General features: G+C 40.5%; 1 protein-coding gene across 3 annotated transcripts in view; it reads left to right on the top strand.

Annotated features, from left to right (window-relative positions):
* The window catches only part of TNS3 (tensin 3), a 190,756-nt gene that overhangs the window by 88,387 nt on the left and 78,684 nt on the right, over positions 1-23,685 (top strand). For all 3 annotated transcript variants that reach the window (XM_069958542.1, XM_069958543.1, XM_069958545.1), the window contains exons 2-13: positions 1,493-1,604; positions 5,910-5,947; positions 8,626-8,664; positions 10,370-10,411; positions 11,168-11,217; positions 11,731-11,902; positions 12,663-12,713; positions 13,343-13,465; positions 19,747-19,811; positions 20,918-21,001; positions 21,786-21,898; positions 23,493-23,553. In XM_069958542.1, the coding sequence (XP_069814643.1) occupies positions 1,493-1,604; positions 5,910-5,947; positions 8,626-8,664; positions 10,370-10,411; positions 11,168-11,217; positions 11,731-11,902; positions 12,663-12,713; positions 13,343-13,465; positions 19,747-19,811; positions 20,918-21,001; positions 21,786-21,898; positions 23,493-23,553 (950 nt within the window). The remainder of the gene's footprint in view (positions 1-1,492; positions 1,605-5,909; positions 5,948-8,625; positions 8,665-10,369; positions 10,412-11,167; positions 11,218-11,730; positions 11,903-12,662; positions 12,714-13,342; positions 13,466-19,746; positions 19,812-20,917; positions 21,002-21,785; positions 21,899-23,492; positions 23,554-23,685) is intronic.

Consider the following 23,685-nt stretch of genomic DNA (forward strand, 5'->3'; position numbering starts at 1 on the left):
AAATAACATTGCTGATCATTTGAGGAAGCCTGTTGCCACTAGTTCTCTATTTTGCTTTTTTTTGATGTTACTATTTCTGATATTCTGAAACTAAATTAAAAAAAATGTAAATCCTGACTTTTTCCTTGAGGCAGCAAAATATCTCAGTCTATTGTAGTTTCTTGCTGTGGCCTTTGCAGTATTGACATTCATGTGTAGTCCATTCTCTAGAGGTTTTCTAACCAGGGGGCCCAGCTCATCATAAAGAAGCCTTTCAGTTGTCACTTAATTGAACTCCTCTTTTAGGCTTCATATACGTAAGGGTCAGAGTAGGGCACTCCGCTGTGTCTAAGGAGGGGGAAAAAAATAGAAAAGCGGGTCTGTACTGCTGGAAGTCATAATTATGAAGTTCTAGCCTCTCCCACCTGAATAGAACTACAGCTGCTTGGACTAAGGGACTGTGTTAGAGAAGGAGAGGATGAGGTGCGAGCGGACTCCATTTCGGTTAGCTTTGGAGCGATCTGTTTTCTGCATCGTAAGTTCTGATCTAGAGTCATAAGCAGCTGCTTGCTGCTAGTACTATTGCTTTCCTTACCTTTAGTTGTCTTATGTCTTGTGATTCACATCTGACCTTTCTGTTATAATACACAGTTCTATGTACAGACGTATCTTAGCTTGCATGCCTGACATGTAGGGGGTAAGAATTTCTTTGTAACTGAATGATCACATTGTGATTTTGTTCTTGGTGGTTAAAGTCCAGTCTGTGTTCTCTGACCAAATCTCGTCATTCTCGTGATCATAGTCTAAAACATTTGACAGGAGAAGGAACATAGAGTGAATTGCAGGGCATATCAATCAAAGCCATTCATCCACAGGTGAAACTTCACTGTCAACTGTGATTTTGTCCGCTGTGTTTTAAATTGACGTCCTATAGTCACTAGTCCACAGATGATGTGGACATGAAACATTCACTTATTAGACTTCATTGCGTATATGGTGCATGATAAATCCATCTACCCTTACAGAAACCTGAATTGCTTTTGTTTGGTGTGTCCTGTTGTAAGGTGCTGCAGAATCTGTTCACGCTATATAAATAAAAATTATTATTATTATTATTATTATTATTATTATTATTATTATTATTATTATTATCCTGTTTGGCTAAAATGTACAATTCTGCCTCTGTTCTTTGTAGATCTTGGAATTTTTTTTTTCTGTGTAGTGGCTTCCTAATGTAACTAAACGTCAGACACTGAAGAACTTTACTCCATATTGTTTCTTATACTGTATTCCTTACAGTTTGAGGCATCTGGCAAGTTACTATGTTTATTGTGGTGACCATTTCTATGTTTTTGATTCCATGTTTCTATGATTTGGTTCTCTGTTTTTGATTCCATGTTTCTATGATTTGGTTCTATGTTCTTTGTTCTCATCATGTATTTTTTCTTTGCACACCAGTCGGATTCAGCTATGTACTGTATAATAACTCTTGTTTTGTGATTGTGTCTTGTAGCCAGAAGATATTGCTCCGAGCTCTCACACTTTTAAGCAGAAATATTTCAGGAAGTCAAAGCCTTGCTCCGTCTGCAAGCAACCTGTGAGTGACCAGGGAATATCATGCCGAGGTATCAAGTTACTTTCAGCATATTTCTTGCTTGTAGTTCCTTCTTTTTAGACAGTAAAATACTTTATAGCACAAGTGCATATACGCTGCAAATGATTGACTGAATCTGTTAATAAAAAACAATGACAAATAGAGACTGGAATTGTAGAATCACAATCTCTGTATTGTGTGTGCAATATGTAACTAAAGGATCTGGATTTAACTTTCCTACAACGACAACAATCCAGCAAGAATGCAATGAATTCTCAGCAATGTTTAACCACCATTGATTCTAGTGGTGATCTATTGTGTTAAATAATGTATAATACAGTACAGAATGTCTTTGGACTAAAAGATATTTTCCTGTTTTAGGTGATAAAGCATAATGCTGTATAATTAAAGGGAATCTGTCAGCTGTAATTCATGTTCCCAACTGATCACAGTGATATCTAGCTGTTATTGCAAGGTGACACATGGTACCTTTTAGATATCTGTCTGTACTTTTAGGGTGTAGAACAATGCTTTTATTCTGTGGCACAAGGAGTCAAAGAGGCTTTACCAAGCCTATGATCTGCTGGAAGCTTCCTCTTTTCCTCCCTCTTTGCTTGATTGACACCTGGTGTCCCAAGCAGGGTCAGGTATGGAAGGGGGGAACAAGGAAGTGTTACAGCTTGCTGCATTTCAGGAGCTTGGGAATGCCTCTTTTATGCTCTGGTACAAGGAGTCAAAGTATTTTCCTGTGGTTTTGAACCACACAGGGAAATATGAAAGATTTCATGTGTGTCCCAGATCTAACAGCTATCTAACTAACTAAGCTGGCAGATTCACTTTAAAGGGGTTAGGTTAAAATACCCCCACTCCAATAAAGGTGCAATGGGCGCAGGTCCAAAAATAATGTAAAAGTATTGAAAAAAATAAATTAATTTATTTGACAACACGTTTTAAAGTCAATCTGACTTCTTTCTCAAGTATCAACTTTAAAGGCGTTGCCCACTTTATAGTACAATTGTTTAGTATAAAATATTTACGTGTCTCTCTTAAAGGGGTAGTGCGGCGGTAAACAATTATTCACAGAATAACACACATTACAAAGTTATACAACTTTGTAACGTATGTTATGTCTGTTAATGGCCACCTTCCCGTGTCCCACCACCCCCACCCGTGTACCCGGAAGTGTGGTGCGCTATACATACCTGTCACGTGCCGACTCGTCTCCGATCTTCAGTCAGCGAATCCCTCCGAGCGTCCTGAGTGCCGGCCGCCCTCTTCAGCGTCATCAGATGCTCAGCCGTGATTGGCTGAGCACAGTTTGGCTCAGCCAATTGCGGCTGAGCAGCTGATGATGCGGCCGCGTCATCGGCTGCTCAGCCGCGATTGGCTGAGCACAGTTATGCTCAGCCAATCGCGGCTGAGCAGCCGATGACATGGCAGAGGGCGGCCGGCACTCAGGACGGACGGAGGGATTCGGCTGAAGACGACATCGCAGACTGAAGATCGGAGACGAGTCGGCACGTGACAGGTGAGTATAGCGCACCAACACTTCCGGGTACACGGGCGGGGGTGGTGGGACACGGGGAAGGGGGCCATTCACAGACATAACATACATTACAAAGTTGTATAACTTTGTAATGTGTGTTATTCTGTGAATAATTGTTTACCGCCGCACTACCCCTTTTAAGCTGGTCGAGAAAACGACCTCATTTCCACCCAACGCAAGTGAATGAAGATGCCGTTGTTTTCCTATAGGAATGCAGAAATCTCACTGCACTTACTGAAATCAGGTCCCTGTGTAACTCATGGAGCGTAAATCAGACTCCCCTTCCCCAGGCTGTGCTGCCGTGCTTTATGACAAGTCTGGCCATAAGATGGCTGACCAGGAGCATGTGACCATGCCCAACACCCTGTGTCCACCACTGAGCCTGTATATGCCTGTGGAGAACACTGGGGATGGGGCATTATCTCATGCTCCTCCATGTCAGCCATCTTATGGACAGACTTCTCACAGAGCAGGGCAGCACAGCCTGGAGGAGGGGAGTCTGATTTCAGTAAGTGCTGTGAGTACAGTTACTAATACCGTACACTGAACAATTTTACTATAAAGTGGCCAACAGTTATTAACAGTTGTGAAACTCTCTAATACATTATGTAGCAAATTTATCAAGGACTTTCCACCACTATTGTCTTGCAAGAAAATAAAGTAAATTGTAGCTGAAATCTGTGCTAGCTAATAGCTGGTATAGATTTCTGTTTGTGACGGCCACTGCCACACTCAATTGACTCTTAATAAATTTGCCAACATACTTTATACTTTTCCTTAAAGCGAATGTACCACATCGCCTACATTATATGTATATTTTTTAATGTAAACTGGTAGTAGGTGACCTCAGTGGCTCAGCCAGACTTGATTCTGAAGGAGTCGCATCACCCAGAGTAGGCGATATCTGTGATCTGGGGGTGCTGGGCTTGCCTCCAGTGCACTGAGTGGGGTCTTTAGTAAATTAAGCTACAAACCAGTCATTGTATTTGATCCACACAGTTGTTTTTTTTTTGTAACGGCTTGGATCTGCAGGATATGGACAACACTAATGCTGTGTTTACACGGAACGATTATCGTTCGAATTTTTGCTATAACGATCGCATTTGAGTGATAATCGTTCTGTGTAAACACAGCAAACGAACAGCAAAAAATCGTTCATTTTGATCTTTCAACATGTTCCTAAATCGTCGTCCATCGTTCGCTAAATATTCGCAGATCGCTTCGTGTAAACAGTCTTTCAAAGATTCACCCTATGTGAAAGATGGGCTTAAACGATCGCAATCACGATTTTTCTTCCAAATCTTCTAACGATTTTTCTCTGTCTAAATGCTGATCGTTATAAAAATAAAATTGTTGCTTCAAAATTGTTAATCGTTCGATTGGGCGAAATATCGTTCCGTGTAAACCCAGCATTAGGGTCCATTTACACAGAGAGATCATCTGACAGATTATCTGCGAAAGATTGGAAGCCAAAGCCAGGTATGTATTTGAAAAAGAGGAGAAATCTCAGGCCTTTCTTTATGACCTGATCTCTGTTTTTAGTCTATTTCTGGCTTTGGCTTCAAATCTTTGGCAGATAATCTTTCTGTGTAAATAGACCCTTAGGGAGGAATTTATCATCCCCCCCCCCCAATCCACCCGTATCTAATGGTACTTTTACATGGAGCGATAATTCGCACGATCGCATGATTAACGATTTTGAATGAACGATGTTTGTTTTATAACGATCAGCGTTTAGACGGAACGATACATCGTACGGAAAATTCGCTATGCGATCGTTTAAGTCTATCTTTGCGAACGATCAACTATGATTTGAGAACATGTTGAAAGATGAAAATGAACGATTTATCGCTCGTCGTCTGACCGGTCGCTGCGTTTACACGAACGTTTATCGTTCTAATTCGATCTTTATCGTGCAAATTCGAACGATAAATCGTTCCGTGTAAAAGGACCATTAGAGTCCATTTACACAGAAAGATTATCTGACAGATTATCTGCCAAAGATTTAAAGGGAACCTGTCACCCCCCGTGCCGGGGTGACAGGCTCCCGACCCCCCGTTAGAGCCCCATATACTCGCCTAATCCCGCCTGGTCCCGCTTTTGGAGGTGGTCGGGTGATGAAGATCTCAGCCGCTGCAGCCCGGAGCGCGCCCTGAGAGATGAGTCCAACGCTCATAGAGAATGACAGGAGAGTCCAGCGCTCCGTCATTCTCTATGGGTGTTGGACTCCTCTCTCAGCGCGCGCCGGGCTGCAGCGGCTGAGATCTTCATCACCCAACCACCTCCAGAAGCGGGACCCGGCGGGATTAGGTGAGTATAGGGGGCTCTAACGGGGGGGGGGGGTCGGGAGCCTGTCACCCCGGCACGGGGGGTGACAGGTTCCCTTTAAAGCCAAAGCCAGAAACAGACTGTAAACAAAGATCAGGTCATGTCTCCATAGCTCCTGTCTCCAGGTGTACAAAAGCCTATTAAGGCACCAAATTCATAATAGATTTACACAGAGAAGTTATACTGTGCACAGTGCTGCACCATTTTTTACCACAACTGGTGGTATACGTTAAAGGGATCCTGTCACCAAGACAATGGTATCTAATCTATCTCTATAATGTTACAGAGCAGGAAGAACTGAGCAGATTGATATATATCTTTGTGGAAAAATATTCAGTGTTACTTGTTGATTGAAATCCCTGATCATTCTGTGTCATTCAATGGACTGGCTTCCTTAGCAAGGAAACCATTACCGCTTAACATACCCCTTCTAAGGCTGTGTTTCCACTGCATTTTTTTTAGTTTGCAAGTATGTCTGTCACAAGAGATGTGAAGCAAAGGTAAGTTTATATATGAATGCTTTAATTCTGTGTTCCTATACCCAAATGTAGATGATGCACTTTTAGAACTTTTCACTGCCACCTTGTGGTATGAATTACTGGTATAGAGCAGTTCTTTACCCCCCCTCCCCCTTGGACCCACAGGAATTTGTCTTTTGTTTTCATGTTGTGTATTCTATTATATCATGTTATCTAGTGATGGCTAATGGCCCTATTCCACGGGTCGTTTTAGAGGAGCAAACGAGCGCTATTAGCGCTCGTTTGCTCCTCGTTCGCCGCTCGCTGCCGCCGCTATTCAACGCGGCTGCAGCGAGCGGGTGAGTGCGGGAGGGGCGAGGGGGCTGCTCGGAGGATCGCTGATCGTCCGGGCAGCCCATAGGATATAGCAGCGTCTGCTGCCGATGCTCCTATTCAACGGAGCGACGGCAGCAGATCGCTGCTATATCAGTCGCTTGTTTTTCAACATGTTGAAAAACAAGCGACTGCAACGATCAGCCGACATGAACGATGTCGGCTGATCGTTGCACTCTATTCCACGGAACGATTATCGTCCGTAGCGGTCGATATCGTCCGAAAACGAACGATAATCGTTCCGTGGAATAGGGCCATAAGGGTCCTATTCCACAGGATGATAATTGTTAATGATAAACAAACGCGTTAATGATCTTAAACGACCGCTAATGTAAACGTCCTGAAATTATTCACCCAATTACACGGAACAATGATCCTTACTTATGATAGTTCTTGCGGTCATCTAGTCGTTGCTATTGCGCTTATCGTTACTGCGAACAATTTGCGAACGAGCAACGGTAAAAATAGGTCCAAGTCTCACTAAGCAATCAACGATTTCTCGTTCGTTGTTAAATCGTTAACTGCTATTCAACCGAACGATTATCGATTCGTTCCGAACGATTTAACGGTTATCCAAACACAATAATCATCCCGTGGAATAGGGCCCTAAAGCTTGCTTTTTGGCCAAGAGATAAGGGTCTCAAGTATGTGAGTCAGGGTAGAAAACCTAGAATAATGATATCCTGAAATTATCTGTACTTCTGTGAGTAGTCTAAGGGTACTATTACACGGAGCGATAATCGGCCGAATCGGCCCTATCCGGCTGATTATCGTTCCGTGTAATAAACACAACGATCGTTGTCATCGGCTGATCGTTGATATAGGTTCTGACCTATAATCGTCAGGCGCCAACCGCGCACCGCTACATGTAATAGCGGTGCGCGGCCGACGCTGACGATATGCAAAGAAGAATACATACCTATCCAGGTTGCAGGGCTCCTCTTCCTCTGAGCTTCTCACCGGGTCCTGCGCGCTCCGGCTTCACAGCGGCTTGTCTCAGCTGACAGGCCGCTCAGCCAATCACAGGCCGGGACCGCCGCGGCCAGTGATTGGCTGAGTGGCCTGTCAGCTGAGACAAGCCGCTGTGAAGCTGGAGCGTGCGGGACCCGGGGAAAAGCACAGAGGAAGAGGAGCCCTGCAACCTGGATAGGTATGTATAGAGTTTAAACAAAGGCTGCAAGGACATCGGTAACGATGTCCCTGCAGCCCTTGTTAAATGATTATCGGCCTGTGTAATAGTCCAAGTAAACGAGCGCCGATCTAGCAGATCAGCGCTCGTTTTGAGGTGTTATCGGGCCCCCATCGGCCCGTGTAATACCACCTTAACTCGTGTACATTTTACACAGGTTAGCACTTACTTGTGGCTCTATAGGTTTCGTCTCAATCAGAGCAGCTTCTCTATAGAGTCCAGATGTGGATTTCTATGGTCGCTCTGATTACAACCTGAATTGTTAAGTAAATGCCTGATTTCCTACCAGCCGTGGTTTAGATGTTGGAATAAATCCACAAACTGTATAGTTAATATGGATGGTCCTGAAAGCTTGAGGTAAAACTGCCAAGATTTCACATTCTCCAATGCACTTCTTTTTCAAAGAAATCAAGGTTGTATATTTAGTATGGTCAAATAGTTTTAAACCTGTAACAATGGCTGCTCCTGCCTTTCTGTGCATCATAATGCTATAGTTAGTATAATCATATATTTTTTGTTATATACTTATACTGTAAGCAATAAGCTGTTGTTACAGGTTTAAACTAGAGCAAGAGAACTATAATTCCGATTGCTTCCATGTAGGAGAAGGAGCGAATCCATATCACCACTTTCATTGCTCAATTGTGGTCACTGCAGTGACATACACACCCCTCCTTATTTTTTTTTCGTGCCCTAAAGCAGGCAGGCTAGACACAGACATCTGTTTTCATTCAGTGTGAGGTGCTGTGGATTGATTCCAGATCCTGGCTGTACCGGAGCCAGTGGTTTTGGTAAGCCAAGGCTGATTGTTCACATAAGGCCAAATTATTTAGAATAAATAGCATTGAGTGGATCATGTTACATGGCAGGAGTTCCTACTAGGAAAGGAAGTGGTAACCTGACCCACTGCACGCCGTTGCATCAGATTAATAGAGGTAGGGGGGGGGGGGGAAAGGCTAATAAAAATAGTATGCTTTAATCTTCCTATACTATACTGCATTTTCTAATACAGCTTTTTCCCATATGAAAGTGAAGTCAATAGAGCACAGCGGTTTAATATAAACGCATAGTAAGGTCCTAGAGTTTGTTTGCTCAGGAACTTTCAAGTAAATGTTGTTATCTTCTTTTTTTCCTTTAGGTGGTGACTCCGTGTTCTCTTCCTGTAAATTATGAGTTGGTAAGTATGCATTTAATAATCTTACCTAATAGGATTATAACATTGGACTTCTAGAAAACAATAAAGGATACAGAAAAGATTGTAAAACATTGCTAAATAGGAGTGAACAGGAAAAGGAAAACCGTATTTAGCATTCTCCACGTGCTGATTTACTACCATGGTAACATAGTGTTGCCTGCAAACTGTGATAATGTTGCAGTATTGCTTACGACCTCAGTGTAATCAAAAATTTTCCATGGCAAATTTTGTTATGGATTTCGCTTCTGCCACATTGAAAGGTGGGGAAATCTGTAGAGGTAATCCAGAAAATAGATTCACAACTTAATTGACAAGCTGCAGATTTTGAAATCCACAGAGTTCTGCTTGTTATTCATTCTCAAAGTGCTACACCTGTACTGCTCTCCCGTTGTCTCCGCAAAGCTTGGCGTAAAGAGACGCTGCAAACGCTGAAGGCTTTGATAGTGGAGACAAATGTACCAATTCAATAGAGTTGGTGCACAGACCCTATTAATTAGAAAAGAGCTTTTGCATGGAACTTGCTAGGTAGTGTCACTATACTTTGCAGAACGGCTGGGAGAACATGGAATCAGCTTTTCTGTCTTGTGGGAAAAAAGAAGAAGAAAATCATTCATTCTTAAATTCTTCCTTGTAAACAGATAAGTTGCATGGTCTCTTGGCAGCTACAACCTTGATTTACATTACTAAATAGCAATGGTTGTGTCATGCTCACAAGCCTGTTCTTCAATCTTGTCTATATTCTATGTTCATGTTCATTACTGTCATGAATATCACTATTGTCGTGTAGGCCACTAATCATTGCTAGGGTAACAGACCTGGGCAATCAGAACCTTTATGTCAGGGAAGGCATGGTGGGGGAGGTTTGACCCCATCCCAGTAATCAGCACAGTAATGCCGCCACATCTGGGAGTAATTACCTGGAAGACTTTAATCACTTAACTCAGAATTGTCTACAATATATTGGTATCTATCTATCTATCTATCTATCTATCTATCTATCTATCTATCTATCTATCTATCTATCTTAGTACTCAGTATACACCTTTTTTTTTTTTTTTTTTTTTACTGTTTATACTGTATTTTTCAGTTTTATTTTATTTTTTACTTTATTTTTCACTTTTAGCTGTGAATTTAATATTTTTATATGTAAGGTTAATAGGTCACCCAGTTATACAGAAAGCTGAGTAGCCATATCTCACTATTTTCACTATTGCCAGCAGAGGTTTGCAAACTCAAGTGAAAATTGTTCAAATCTTTAACCACTCTGTCATATATACATTGCATTATCTCTGTGTCTTGTAACAACAACTTGCGACATCACTTTCAATCCGCGACATCAAATCTGCAGCATGTCCTGTACATGTGAGTGAACCCCTATGGGAGGCTACATAATGCAGTTGCATGTAGGTAATCAGCATTTTTTACTGCACAATTGTATTTTGAACTTGTATACAGAACTTGCCCTTTAGTTTGATGTTCTAGAGTGTGCTTAAATATGTGTACTTGGTGATGTTATTCTTCATAATGGGCCTCATGTGTCCCATAGTGGCCTTGTTGGCAACAAGGCTAATTTTATGCCAGTGTTGCCCTTGTGCACGTTGCGTGTGGCTAGGACGTGTAAAAAAAAAAAAAAGTCTGTCTATATGTTTTAAATGTCTTTTTTTTTTTTTTATATCTTCCTTTTCAGCCTAACAAGATTGACCTGTGCACAAGTCATGTGACCGATTTGGTAGGTATTGACTTTCCCTAATCAGCATTATTAGAACAGTTTTTCTAGAATCATTGAACAGAAGTATATGAATCCCTGCAATATGAATCCTGTATCTGGCATGCTGCCTGAATATGATTTATGACACTTCTGTAGAAATGCTGGTAGTTTTGTAATGTGTATAACAATGCTGTTAAATCAGAACTCCTTACCTGTGCCCCAAGACTTTACACTAGCAGACACAACTTGTTGCTCCCAGGGCCACGTTGTCCGATTGCATAATGTAAGGGATAACATAAAGGGAGCAGACACAATGGAGGTTGTCCTCTTTAGAAGGACAAGATTAGCTGCAGGTTGTATTAGTGATAAGACTTCCCCCACAACCTATAAAGTAATAATCGACTTTATGCAATTCTTGTACTTTTTTTTTTTTTTAATGGAAGATTTTTAGGCTGCTATAGAGTCTGGGTTGCAGAATAAGCTTGGCTGTAGTTACAGTCCAGTGTTAGGCATTCTTCAACATTTTGCTAATCCTGGCTTACAAGCTCCCCCTGCTGGTGGAGAATAAAATAACTGTACAGACTGTAATGCAGAAGTGGAGAACCCCTTTTTCTGCCCATGCCAATGCACATGTCTGGTTAATCTTGCTCTTTTGCAGCTAGTATGACAGGGGCCTTCTGGGAGGATTATGTATTTTGTTTTCACAGACATCAGTATCATATTACAGCTATAGTATCTTACCATACTGTGTATTACTATTGTGTTTTTCTTCATCAGGAATCAAACAGCTTTTCAAAAAGGTCGTCTTCTTGTGACAGACTGTCTCAGTAAGTCCCCGGGACATTGTTGGTGTGTTTATGTGTGTATTCCTTGTTTGCATACAGAATTCCTGTTTCAGCTGTTCTGAGCTTCATCATTTTGTTCTTTTCCATAAGGTATTGTAAACCTGTGATGACCTTTCCATGCTGTAAAATCTTTCTTTGTTTCTGCTTTGCTCTTTCTTTCTGTCTTCCTTTGTTCATGCAGACGCACCCTGTTAGTTTTGTGCCAGAACATTTCCCCTCTTCACCTTGTGTAATTTTCCTCAGCAGGGTGCACACCTTGGTAGTGAATGTAGGGTAGACTGAGCATCTTATTGGTCGGACATGCTGTTGTCTTCCACATTGTCTCTAGGTGGATAGTAGTAAAAAGTTTCAGTGAATGACATGTGCTTTGTACAACTGAGGAAACCAGAATGGCAAAAACTAATGTAAACCTATTGCTACTCTTATCCAATGTGTTCATGCTTGAGTGGTCCCTGTGCAGGTATTATATACTTAGACAATGTTTTCTTTCCCCAGAAACTTGGACTTTGACAGAATCATGGAAGAAGGTTATGAACTTGACCTCACCTTTATAACAGAGCGCATTATATCCGTGTCGTTCCCGAGTGGCTGTTCAGATGAAAAGTACCTTCATAATCTCCAGGATGTAACCCAGATGCTCAAATCGAAACATGGAGACAATTATTTGGTAACTAACAGTATTGAATATGCAAAAATTATGTATCAACGTATAACAACTGGGCAAGAAGAAGCCATTCCCTCTGTCCATAAGTTTCATATTATTTAGTTTTCCTAACCATCAGCAGTGTAAGCCGTTGACAGCATTGCTTAGTAGAGGAAAGATGTGTCTTTGCCTTGGCTACATAGCTGAGCTTGTCTATATATTTTATCGATAGTGACCACCATCACTTTATGATTGATGCGTCTGACCTCTGATTTTTGTGTCATAGTGATGCATCCCTTTTTTTTCGTTACACTACGTATATTTCAGTCAGTATTGTGGTCCTCATATTGCAACCAAAACCAGGAGTGGATTGAAAACACAGAAAGGCTCTGTTCACGCAATGTTGAAATTGAGTGGATGGCCGCCATTTAATGGCAAATATTTGCTGTTATTTTAAAACAACGGCTGTTGTATTGAAATAATGTCAGTTATTTACTGTTATATGGCGGCCATCCACTCAATTTCAACATTGTGTGAACAGATCCTTTCTGTGTTTTTAATCCACTACTGGTTTTGGTTGCAATATGAGGACCACAATACTGACTGAAATATACGTAGTGTGAACCCAGCCCAAAGCTGCACATGAAGTATAAACTGTAGTTCCTAGCACAGGCATAGGCCACTATGCTGGGGGGAATAAAAGCTTAGTTTGTAGTGCTATATGGAAGGTGACAAACACATGCATTATTGCTTTAACTTTTTTTTTTTTTTTTTTGTAATACAGGTATTGAATCTTTCAGAAAAACGCTATGATCTTTCTAAGCTTAACACTAAGGTAAGTGGCTTTTAAGAATTTTATTAAAATATTCAATATTTACGCTTATAAGTTGCCAGCAGAAGTTATAAGAAAACAATTCTACCCTTGTCAATGGCTTTGACCATCTTCCTGCCCACCCTTTTGCTCACACCTATAGGATAGGAGTGGAAAGAGCATTTACAGGTCTGAGGTTTCACCTGCACTCCTCTCATTCTGCTGTGATCTCATGGTAGTCAAAAGAGAGTTGTTCTGTATAAGCTGTACTAATATTTGTATGCTTGTGCTTATAGCAGCATGTATAAGACTATGTAGTTGTCCTGTTAATTTCTTTTAATTTACTTTCACTCTGAACTAAAATAAGTTTTATATTGTTTTCACAATGAAAGTTACAATAACAAGAATACATTGTTTCATTGCATTTTGGAGTCCTCCGCTCACCAGTTCCTATAGTCACAGTTTGTCTGTGGGTCACAGGCTATATACTTTACTTGCCCCTAACAACCTTATAGCTGTGGCTCAGTGGCTAGCACTTTTACCCTGCAAGGCTTCTTGGGTTCAAATCACACTAAGGACAACATCTGCATATTCTCTTGTGTTTGCAATATAGCAGAATAACATTCCTTTATTTATTTCCATTTCACATCAAGGTAATGGACTTGGGTTGGCCTGATCTACATGCTCCCCCGCTGGACAAAATGTGCACAATCTGTAAGGCAATGGAATCATGGCTGAATAGTGACCCTCTGCACGTGGTGGTTATTCATTGCAGGGTAAGATGAGGATTATTAACATACACCTGCTTTGCTATTTTACTTTTTTTTATATTCTTCAGGTGTATGTTACTGCTTCTTGTGAACCTAGGATATAACATGCATGTGTGATAAACTATCTATATTCTGTGGTTCACCAGTAGTTGCACTGAACCAAATATAGATCCCTATGATACTGTAAATTCAGTCCTGTATAATGGTGGTAGTTCCACCTACTGTGGCTGTCATTCAGACTCTAAAAGCCCTATTACACTGAACGATGTGAGGGTAGTTCCATCTGCCTCCCCCACTGACCCCCGCTCTCTGTCTGTATAACAGCACTGTGCAGTGAGCAGGAAATATCAATAGGGCCTTAATAAACTGCTCTTTGCTGCATTCATAAAGACATAGTATAAAACCTACCTAGGGACTCTATCGATTTAGGGCCTAAGACTAACATTGACAACAACCTCTGTAAAAAATTTGTATTATAGTTGGCTGGTATTAAACTGTCCACATGTTGGTTGTAACATCTCCGTTGTTTTACTAAACTTAAACTGAAATTTGAATGCTGGCGATACTGTAGGTTCAGTAATGCTTCTGTAGATGTGGCTGTCACATTAAGAATGCAAAGAGTTAACCTCCAGATATATAAATGTCTGCAGAACACTCAGTTGTCAACTAAAATTATAGGGTGTAGTAATATGTACACTGCATCCAGGAACCCCTCTGACATCATAAACCATATACTGAAATATACCAAATATGATTAAAGGACATGGATTCTTTTTGCATGGATGCTGTCCCCTTGTACAATATGGCTTACAGACTGAGGCCTGAGTGTTTATGGTATTCTATAATCTGTTTTACATTGTTTTAGTCATGTTTCAAGAGAAACTTCAGGTAAAGGGTATTGCAATGTATGCCATATGTGAGCATAGTCATTAGCCTTAAAAAAAATATATCTGATCTATCCCTATCATGTTATAGAGCGGGGAGAACTAAGCAGCTTGATATATATTTGTGAGAAAAAGATTCAGTGTTGATTGGAATCCCTAATCATTCTGCGTTAAGGAGTCCGGTGGGCGGTGTCACTCATTGAATTGGACTCCTGAGCATGAAAAGATCAGAGATTTCTAAAACTACAAGTTATAGTTAATTCTTTCCCATAAAGATATATAATCTGCTCAGTTTCTTTTTTTTTCTTTACTCATCAGATTCAAACATATGTATGTTATAATTAGAGATGAGTGAACCGGGTTCGGGTTCGAGTCGATCCAAACCCGAATGTTCGGTATTTGATTAGCTGGGGCTGCTGAACTTGGATAAAGCTCTAAGGTTGTCTGGAAAACATGGATACAGCCAATGACTATATCCATGATTTCCACATAGCCTTAGGGCTTTATCCAAGTTCAGCAGCCACCGCTAATCAAATGCCGAAAGTTCGGGTTCGGATCGACTCGAGCATGCTCAAGGTTCGCTCATCTCTAGTTATAATATGTTTCCATATATATATATATATATATATATATATATATATATATATATATATTCAACGGCCACTTTATTAGGTACACCATGCTAGTAACGGGTTGGACCCCCTTTTGCCTTCAGAATTGCCTCAATTCTTCGTGGCATAGATTCAACAAGGTGCTGGAAGCATTCCTCAGAGATTTTGGTCCATATTGACATCATGGCATCACACAGTTGACGCAGATTTGTCGGCTGCACATCCATGATGCGAATCTCCCGTTCCACCACATCCCAAAGGTGCTCTATTGGATTGAGATTTGGTGACTGTGGAAGCCATTTGAGTACAGTGAACTCATTGTCATGTTCAAGAAACCAGTCTGAGATGATTCTAGCTTTATGACATGGCGCATTATCCTGCTGAAAGTAGCCATCAGATGTTGGGTACATTGTGGTCATAAAGGGATGGACATGGTCAGCAACAATACTCAGGTAGGCTGTGGCGTTACAACGATGCTCAATTGGTACCAAGGGGCCCAAAGAGTGCCAAGAAAATATTCCCCACACCATGACACCACCACCACCAGCCTGAACCGTTGATACAAGGCAGGATGGATCCATGCTTTCATGTTGTTGACGCCAAATTCTGACCCTACCATCCGAATATCGCAGCAGAAATCGAGACTCATCAGACCAGGCAACGTTTTTCCAATCTTCTACTGCCCAATTTCGATGAGCTTGTGCAAATTGTAGCCTCAGTTTCCTGTTCTTAGCTGAAAGGAGTGGCACCCGGTGTGGTCTTCTGCTGCTGTAGCCCATCTGCCTCAAAGTTCGACGTACTGTGCGTTGAGAGATGCTCTTCTGCCTAACTTGGTTGTAACGGTTAGCTATTTGAGTCACTGTTGCCTTTCTATCAGCTCGAACCAGTCTGCCCATTTTCCTCTGACCTCTGGCATCAACAAGGCATTTCCGCCCACAGAACTGCCGCTCACTGGATGTTTTTTCTTTTTCGGACCATTCTCTGTAAACCCTAGAGATGGTTGTGCGTGAAAATCCCAGTAGATCAGCAGTTTCTGAAATACTCAGACCAGCCCTTCTGGCACCAACAACCATGCCACGTTCAAAGGCACTCAAATCACCTTTCTTCCCCATACTGATGCTCGGTTTGAACTGCAGGAGATTGTCTTGACCATGTCTACATGCCTAAATGCACTGAGTTGCCGCCATGTTATTGGCTGATTAGAAATTAAGTGGTAACGTGCAGTTGGACAGGTGTACCTAATAAAGTGGCCGGTGAGTGTGTGTGTGTGTGTGTGTGTATATATATATATATATATATATATATATATATATTTTATTTTTATTTAATTATTTTGTACATCCTTGTGCCGGCTGCCATCTTGTCTTAGCTATTTTAACAGCATTTAGAGGTATACTTTACAGCATGCCCCATGGACCAAAGGAGACAGCAAATAGAATATATATTTAAAATAAAAAAACCTTAATATGCCATTTTCTGATGAAACCTTCCCTTTTAAAGATAGGTTTACACACCGTAAAAGAATAGGTAAATATGAAAATTTGAGTCAATATTAAACATGTGAAAAAGCAAAAGCAGGTCGTGTATGTTGAGCATGTTCACTATTTGCACGGTCATAATCAATAACAGCCATTATTCAATTTGGTGTGTGCACTGCCATTACATTGACTTCAATGGAGCGCATTATATAAAAAAAAATTACTTTTTTACCTAAAAATTATGGCCTTATTTTACCTTTATTTTACAGTGTGTGAACATAGCCTAAGGCTCATTTCACACAAGCGTAATGCAGACAGAATTTTGTGTCCATGTTACAGCTGGAAATTCCAGCAGAACCATGTTACTGATTATCAGAACTAGTAGCTTTCAGTTCAGGTCATCAGTAGCTTTCAGTTCAGGTCATCAGACTGGCGGCCACCCTTGGATGCAATAATGTGACTATATTATGGTACTGTAAAGCTGTCCTAACTGTGATCATATTATTCTATTGTAAAGCTGTCCTAAATGTGATCATATTATGCTAGTGTAAAGCTGTCATAAATGTGACCATATTATGGTAGTGTAGAGCTGTGTTTAAAGTGTACCTGTTGTTATAACCTTCAAAATCTAAATCCACAGTAGATGTGATATAAAGTAAGTTTGAAATTTACGTACACCACCGTTCAAAAGTTTGGGGTCACATTGAAATGTCCTTATTTTTGAAGGAAAAGCACTGTACTTTTCAATGAAGATAACTTTAAACTAGTCCTAACTTTAAACAAATACACTCTATACATTGCTAATGTTGTAAATGACTATTCTAGCTGCAAATGTTTGGTTTTTGGTGCAATATCTACATAGGTGTATAGAGGCCCATTTCCAGCAACTATCACTCCAGTGTTCTAATGGTACAATGTGTTTGCTCATTGGCTCAGAAGGCTAATTGATGATTAGAAAACCCTTGTGCAATCATGTTCACACATCTGAAAACAGTCTAGCTCGTTACAGAAGCTACAAAACTGACCTTCCTTTGAGCAGATTGTGTTTCTGGAGCATCACATTTGTGGGGTCAATTAAACGCTCAAAATGGCCAGAAAAAGAGAACTTTCATCTGAAACTCAACAGTCTATTCTTGTTCTTAGAAATGAAGGCTATTCCATGCGAGAAATTGCTAAGAATTTTAAGATTTCCTACAACGGTGTGTACTACTCCCTTCAGAGGACAGCACTAACAGGCTCTAACCAGAGTAGAAAAAGAAGTGGGAGGCCGCGTTGCACAACTAAGTAAGAAGATAAGCACATTAGAGTCTCTAGTCTGAGAAACAGGCGTCCAAGTGGCACAGGTCCCCAACTGGCATCTTCATTAAATAGTACCCGCAAAACACCAGTGTCAACATCTACAGTGAATAGGCGGCTGTGGGATTTTGGGCTTCAGGGCAGAGTGGCAAAGAAAAAGCCATATCTGAGACTGGCCAATAAAAGAAAACGATTAAGATGGGCAAAAGAACACAGACATTGGACAGAGGAAGACTGGAAAAAAGTGTTTTGGACGGATGAATCAAAGTTTGAGGTGTTTGGATCACAAAGAAGAACGTTTGTGAGACGCAGAACAAATGAAAAGATGCTGGAAGAATGCCTGATGCCATCTGTTAGACATGGTGGAGGTAATGTGATGGTCTGGGGTTGCTTTGGTGCTGGTAAGGTGGGAGATTTGTACAGGATAAAAGGGATTCTGAATAAGGAAGGCTATCACTCAATTTTGCAACGCCATGCCATACCCAGTGAACGGCGCTTGATTGGAGCCAATTTCATCCTACAACAGGACAATGACCCTAAACACACCTCCAAATTGTGCAAGAACTATTTACAGCAGAAGCAGGCAGCTGGTATTCTATCGGTAATGAAGTGGCCAGCGCAGTCACCAGATCTAAACCCCATTGAGCTGTTGTGGGAGCAGCTTGACCGTATGGTACGCCAGAAGTGCCCATCCAACCAATCCAACTTGTGGGAGCTGCTTCTAGAATCGTGGGGTGCAATTTCTCCAGCTTAGCTCAACAGATTAATAGCTAGAATGCCAAAGGTGTGCAATGCTGTAATTGCTGCAAAAGGTGGATTCTTTGACGAAAGCAAAGTTTGATGTACAAGCAATGTTATTTTAAATGCAAATCATTATTTCTAACCTTGTCAATGTCTTGACTCTATTTTCTATTCATTTCACAATGTATGGTGGTGAATAAGTGTGACTTTTCATGGAAAACACAAAATTGTTTGGGTGACCCCAAACTTTTGAACGGTAGTGTATATTATTTGAAAAAAATAACTATAAAAATTATGTTTTCATGCTGTAAAACAAAGCTATACTTACCAGAAATCCAGGTCCAGTCTTCTGAAGGCAGCTTTTTAGTTTTGTGCTGGTTGAAAAAAGAAAGAGACTAAATACTTGAAGTCTGACCTGAACAGAGAGTCACGGCTCAATGTGTCCATTAATCATATGACTGCTTTCTCTGTGAGTGCATATGACCTGGGGAACACAGGACTTCTTGGGGAAGATTTATCAAACATGGTGTAAAGTGAAACTGGCTTAGTTGCCCCTAGCAACCAATCAGATTCCACTTTTCATTCCTCACAGACTCTTTGGAAAATGAAAGGTGGAATCTGATTGGTTGCTAGGGGCAACTGAGCCAGTTTCACTTTACACCATGTTTGATAAATCTCCCCCTTGTGTTTTAAACTCTTTAAAAAAAGAACAAAAGTCTAAACACAGGAAGTGCTGTCTTTTCCATGATAACTAAAAGAAATAATGAATGTAAATTGCAAACTTGCTTTATATCACATCTACTACTGATTTAGAAAGTTATTAGGACAGTGACACTTTAATGTGACCGTCTAATTCTAGTGTAATAAGGCTTTTTCCTACCTGACTATTCAGTGAGTATAGATAGTTAACCAAATAGTGAAATTCCTATATATTGAGAATGGGGAAAGGGGGGGGGGCAAAATAATAAAAACAAAGTTGGGGAATCAGGTCATCTAATGGTGCATTTACACAGGCAGATTTATCTGACAAATTTTTGAAGCCAAAGCCAAGAACACACCATAAACAGGGAACAGGTCATAAAGGAAAGAATGAGATTTCTCCTTTTTTCAGATCCATTCCTGGCTTTGACTTCCAAGATCTGTCAGATAAATCTGCCTATGTAAACGCACCATAAGGCCATAAAATTTTTGGGCTAGACATTTTTAAGGGTAACAAAAGTTGCCATCACCTATGTCAATTATTAGACTCCACTATATTGTGTTTTTTTCCCCCCTAGGGTGGGAAAGGAAGAATTGGTGTAGTGATATCATCATATATGCACTTTACAAATGTATCTGCAAGGTAAGTGATCATATTTGCATGTATTCTGTATTTTTTGTGACCTATTCAGTATGTATTACCTAGGTTTGAATTATCAGTGCCAGATACGGAAACCATGTTTGTTTTATTTATTATATTTATTTGTAAATTATTGTACATTATTACGGGGGCAATCATCTTTACTGGGCTGTTTTTAACAGCATTTTGTGACATGCTTTACAGCAAGTCTCATGGACATGTGCACAATGAACATCTCCAGTCCTTTCACTGTAATGCTGTACAGTCTGGTTTCTCATAGCCTCTTTCTTATCATCCCAGACATAACCGGAAATATCAGTTGATTTTTATAGGGAACCAATCAGTGTGATTGTGCTGATATGGTTCCCAGCTGCACAGTATAGATCTACTGTGCAGCTCGCGGAGCATATCAGCTGCAGCAGTAGCTTTATATGGGGGAAAAAAGTTGTTTTATTATGCCGTTCAAGGCCGGGAGAGGGGTGGCAACTAGTCATCTGGGCAGGGTGCCACCTGTGACTAGTCACGGCTCTTTGCCTGTCAGAGCACAGTGCAGGGATGACTGACAGGCAGAGAGACCACTAATGGGTCTCTCTGCCTATCAATCATCCCCAAACTGCGTGCTGACAAGCAGAGAGCTGTGACTATACTCTACTGCTGGGAGCCATGTGCTGATTGGTTCCCTTTAAGAGTAGTGGCCAGAATTATTTTATAATATAGATTGTAAATAGAGAATTAGAAAAACTCCAAAAATTCTCAGTGAAGAAGAGCTAAGCTGCAGTTATGGGATGACGCAGCTGCACAGAGACAAGCTGCTTCCCACTCTGTTCACTGTGTGGGGCTGGGTGTTGGCACCCTGCTATTTAGTGGCTGATGAGTAATTCAGTGAATAGCTTATCAGTCTATTTTGGCCAGAAAACCCTGTTAAGTTTAATAGGGTGTGCTTACAGGGCTTATCCAGGTTTAGTAAAACATGGCTGCTTTCTTCTAGAAACAGCAGCACTCGTGTTCCCGCTTCTTAGGAATGCCTGAATATTAAGGGATCAGTAATTTCATTAAATGTTAAATAATGTAATATATGTATTAGTAGACTTCGTGTTCGTGTTTTTCAGCGCCGATCAAGCTTTAGACCGATTTGCTATGAAGAAGTTTTTTGATGATAAGGTATCGGTGCTCATGCAGCCATCTCAAATAAGGTTGGTGTTCCAGTGATGTATTATTGCAACCTTAAGGCTATGTTCACATATGCATTTTCATTGCATTACTGCAATTGCAGTAATTCATCATTTAATTGCCATCCAGCTGTCCTTTCTGCGGTAAAAATCCTTGTGTGAACATCACCTCGAGCATAATTTATGTCATACATAAATACATACATGTTCTATAAATGGGTAACTCCTGTTATATGCTATAAATGTACTTATGGGCACTGCAATGCTATTGCAAACTAAAACTTTCACATGGAGACATCTGTGGTAAAGAAAAATTCCAGTTAGGGTACAAACCCACACACCGTATACGCAGCAAATACGCAACAAATACGCAACAAATACGCAGCAAATACGCAGCAGTTTGATGGTGAAGATTTAATGCTGAGTTCAGTTATTTAGATCTAATCTGCTGCGTTTTTGCTGCGTATTTGTTGCGTTTTTGCTGCGTATTTGCTGCGTATCGCAGCAGTAAATACGCTGTGTATACGGTGTGTGGGTTTATACCCTTACATTGTATTAGCTTGTCGCTACTATTCCCTGAAAATGTGTTGGGGCGCCAAGTAATACTTTTTTTTTTGGGGGGGGGGGGGGGGAGGTTGTTAAAGAAGTCTACTTTTAGACTTCTAGTTCTAGAGTATAGTTTTACAAATCTCATGTAAAGAACTTACACTTATGAAAACGTATTCACATGTGTGACATTTGTTGCCAAAATGTCATCCAAACAACCAAAAGGACCCACATGTTAACTATTATGCTACTTTTCTCTTAGGTATGTCAATTTTCTAAATGGCCTGCTATCTGGGATGGAAAAGATGAATGCCACCCCTCTCTTTTTGCATTACGTCATTCTCCATGGTATTCCGAATTTTGATGCAGGTGGATGTAAGTATTTAAAGTTTCTAAGCAATTATATGTATTTGATCACTAGAGGTTTGAAAAATATTAAATGCACATCCAAGCCCAAGTGAGAAAAAAAATTCACCTATAAGAACATGAGACCACAATCCTTGTCAGTATCTGTACATCATTAGTGTATATAAAGCGCAGGCCATACTTATGTGTACTTATAAGACTATAATAGTGTAAATGCTTTTATTCTCTAATGCCAAGTGTCAAAGAGGCATTTCAAAACCTCCCTGGTTCCCCTAATCTAATAAGCCCGGCTGGGTTCACACTGCGATTTTACAATCCGTTTTTTTTTTTTGTTCATCTATTTTTTGCAAAGAACGGATGAAAAAAAACTGATGCATACCATTGACTTCTGTTATAAAAAAAAAGGATCAAAACGGATCCATTTATTTATTTTTATTTACCGTACACAAAAACAAAACGTAGCTGACTTTTGTGTCTGTTAAAAAAATGGAAGCATTTTGATCTGTGTTTTTTTTTTTTTTTTTTAATAATTGAAGTCAATGGAAACATGGATCAAAACGGATGCACACAAATGCATCTGGGTTTTTTTCATCATTTTTTTTTTTTTTTTTTTTTGCAAAAGACTGATGAAAAAAACGGATTGCAAAAAGGCAATGTGAACCCAACCTAACTCATATCTGATTTTGGAAAAAATGCTGCAGACATACATAACTGCGGGCAAGATTATAATGCAACGTAAATGCACGGCCCATGATTTTGAATGGCCAATGGATGTGTCACGGACCGTATATTTGTGAAGGAGATTAGAGTGAAATGCGCCTGGACCATATTAGTGCAGGTTCTATCTTCTTATGGTCTGGTGGCATCTTCAGTTTTGTGCATTGGCCCATAGGCAGTATTGTGTCATATACAGTCTGTTCTTGTGGGTCCACAGTTGCAGAGTACACCTGTGTAGACGAAGCTTAAAGCGCAACTGTCATTTCAGGGTGATTTTTCTGAAAACAATAAATATCTATAGTGCAAGCGATTTTAAGAAACTCTGTAATAGGTTTTATTTACTAAAAGAGTTTCCTTCTGTACTGAAAAAGCTGTTTTCCTAGCTCTCCCCTCACTTTAGAAGCAGGATTTCTGTGTCCATTATGTGGCTATGGAGAGGGGAGGGGCTGTTAGGAGTGATTGAGCAAGGAGCAGTCCTGCACAGCCCAACACCCTGCAATCTTCTCTCAGCAAGTTCCTAGAAAAGCACTGACCTTTCTGACCCCTGAATCCAGCGTTTTAGGTGCCCAGACAGTCTACAAACAGCTGACCTTCATGTCTCCTCTTCCTGCTCACTCATGTCCCTCGACCCGTCTCCACTGGCTTCTCTGTAATGAAGACGGATTTGCCTGATAATGCACAGATAAGAAAGGAGGCGGGGAGGCTTGTAAATTGCTTTTTGAGTACAGAAAGAGGCTTTTTTGCCTAATAAAACCTATTATAGAGTTTCTTAAAATCACTTATACTACTGATTTCTGCGCAAAAAAAAACCAAAACAGTTATGTTTAAAGACAGCAGCATACACTGTTTTAATGCTTAAATTAATGTGAAAATGTTTATCTTGCAGTGTGTCGACCATTCATAAAAATTTACCAGGCGATGCAACCTGTGTATACATCAGGAATATAGTGAGTATTTTTTGCATTAAATTAACCAGTATATCAAGGTTAATGTGTAGTGTGGTTTTGTTTTTTGGTTCTGGAGTTTCCCTGTCTCTCTCTCTTTATCCTTGCCCCCCCCCCCCCCCTTTGTTGTTTGTG

The sequence above is a fragment of the Dendropsophus ebraccatus genome, chromosome 2 (assembly GCF_027789765.1).
Source record: "Dendropsophus ebraccatus isolate aDenEbr1 chromosome 2, aDenEbr1.pat, whole genome shotgun sequence".
Classification (NCBI taxonomy): Eukaryota; Metazoa; Chordata; class Amphibia; order Anura; family Hylidae; genus Dendropsophus; species Dendropsophus ebraccatus.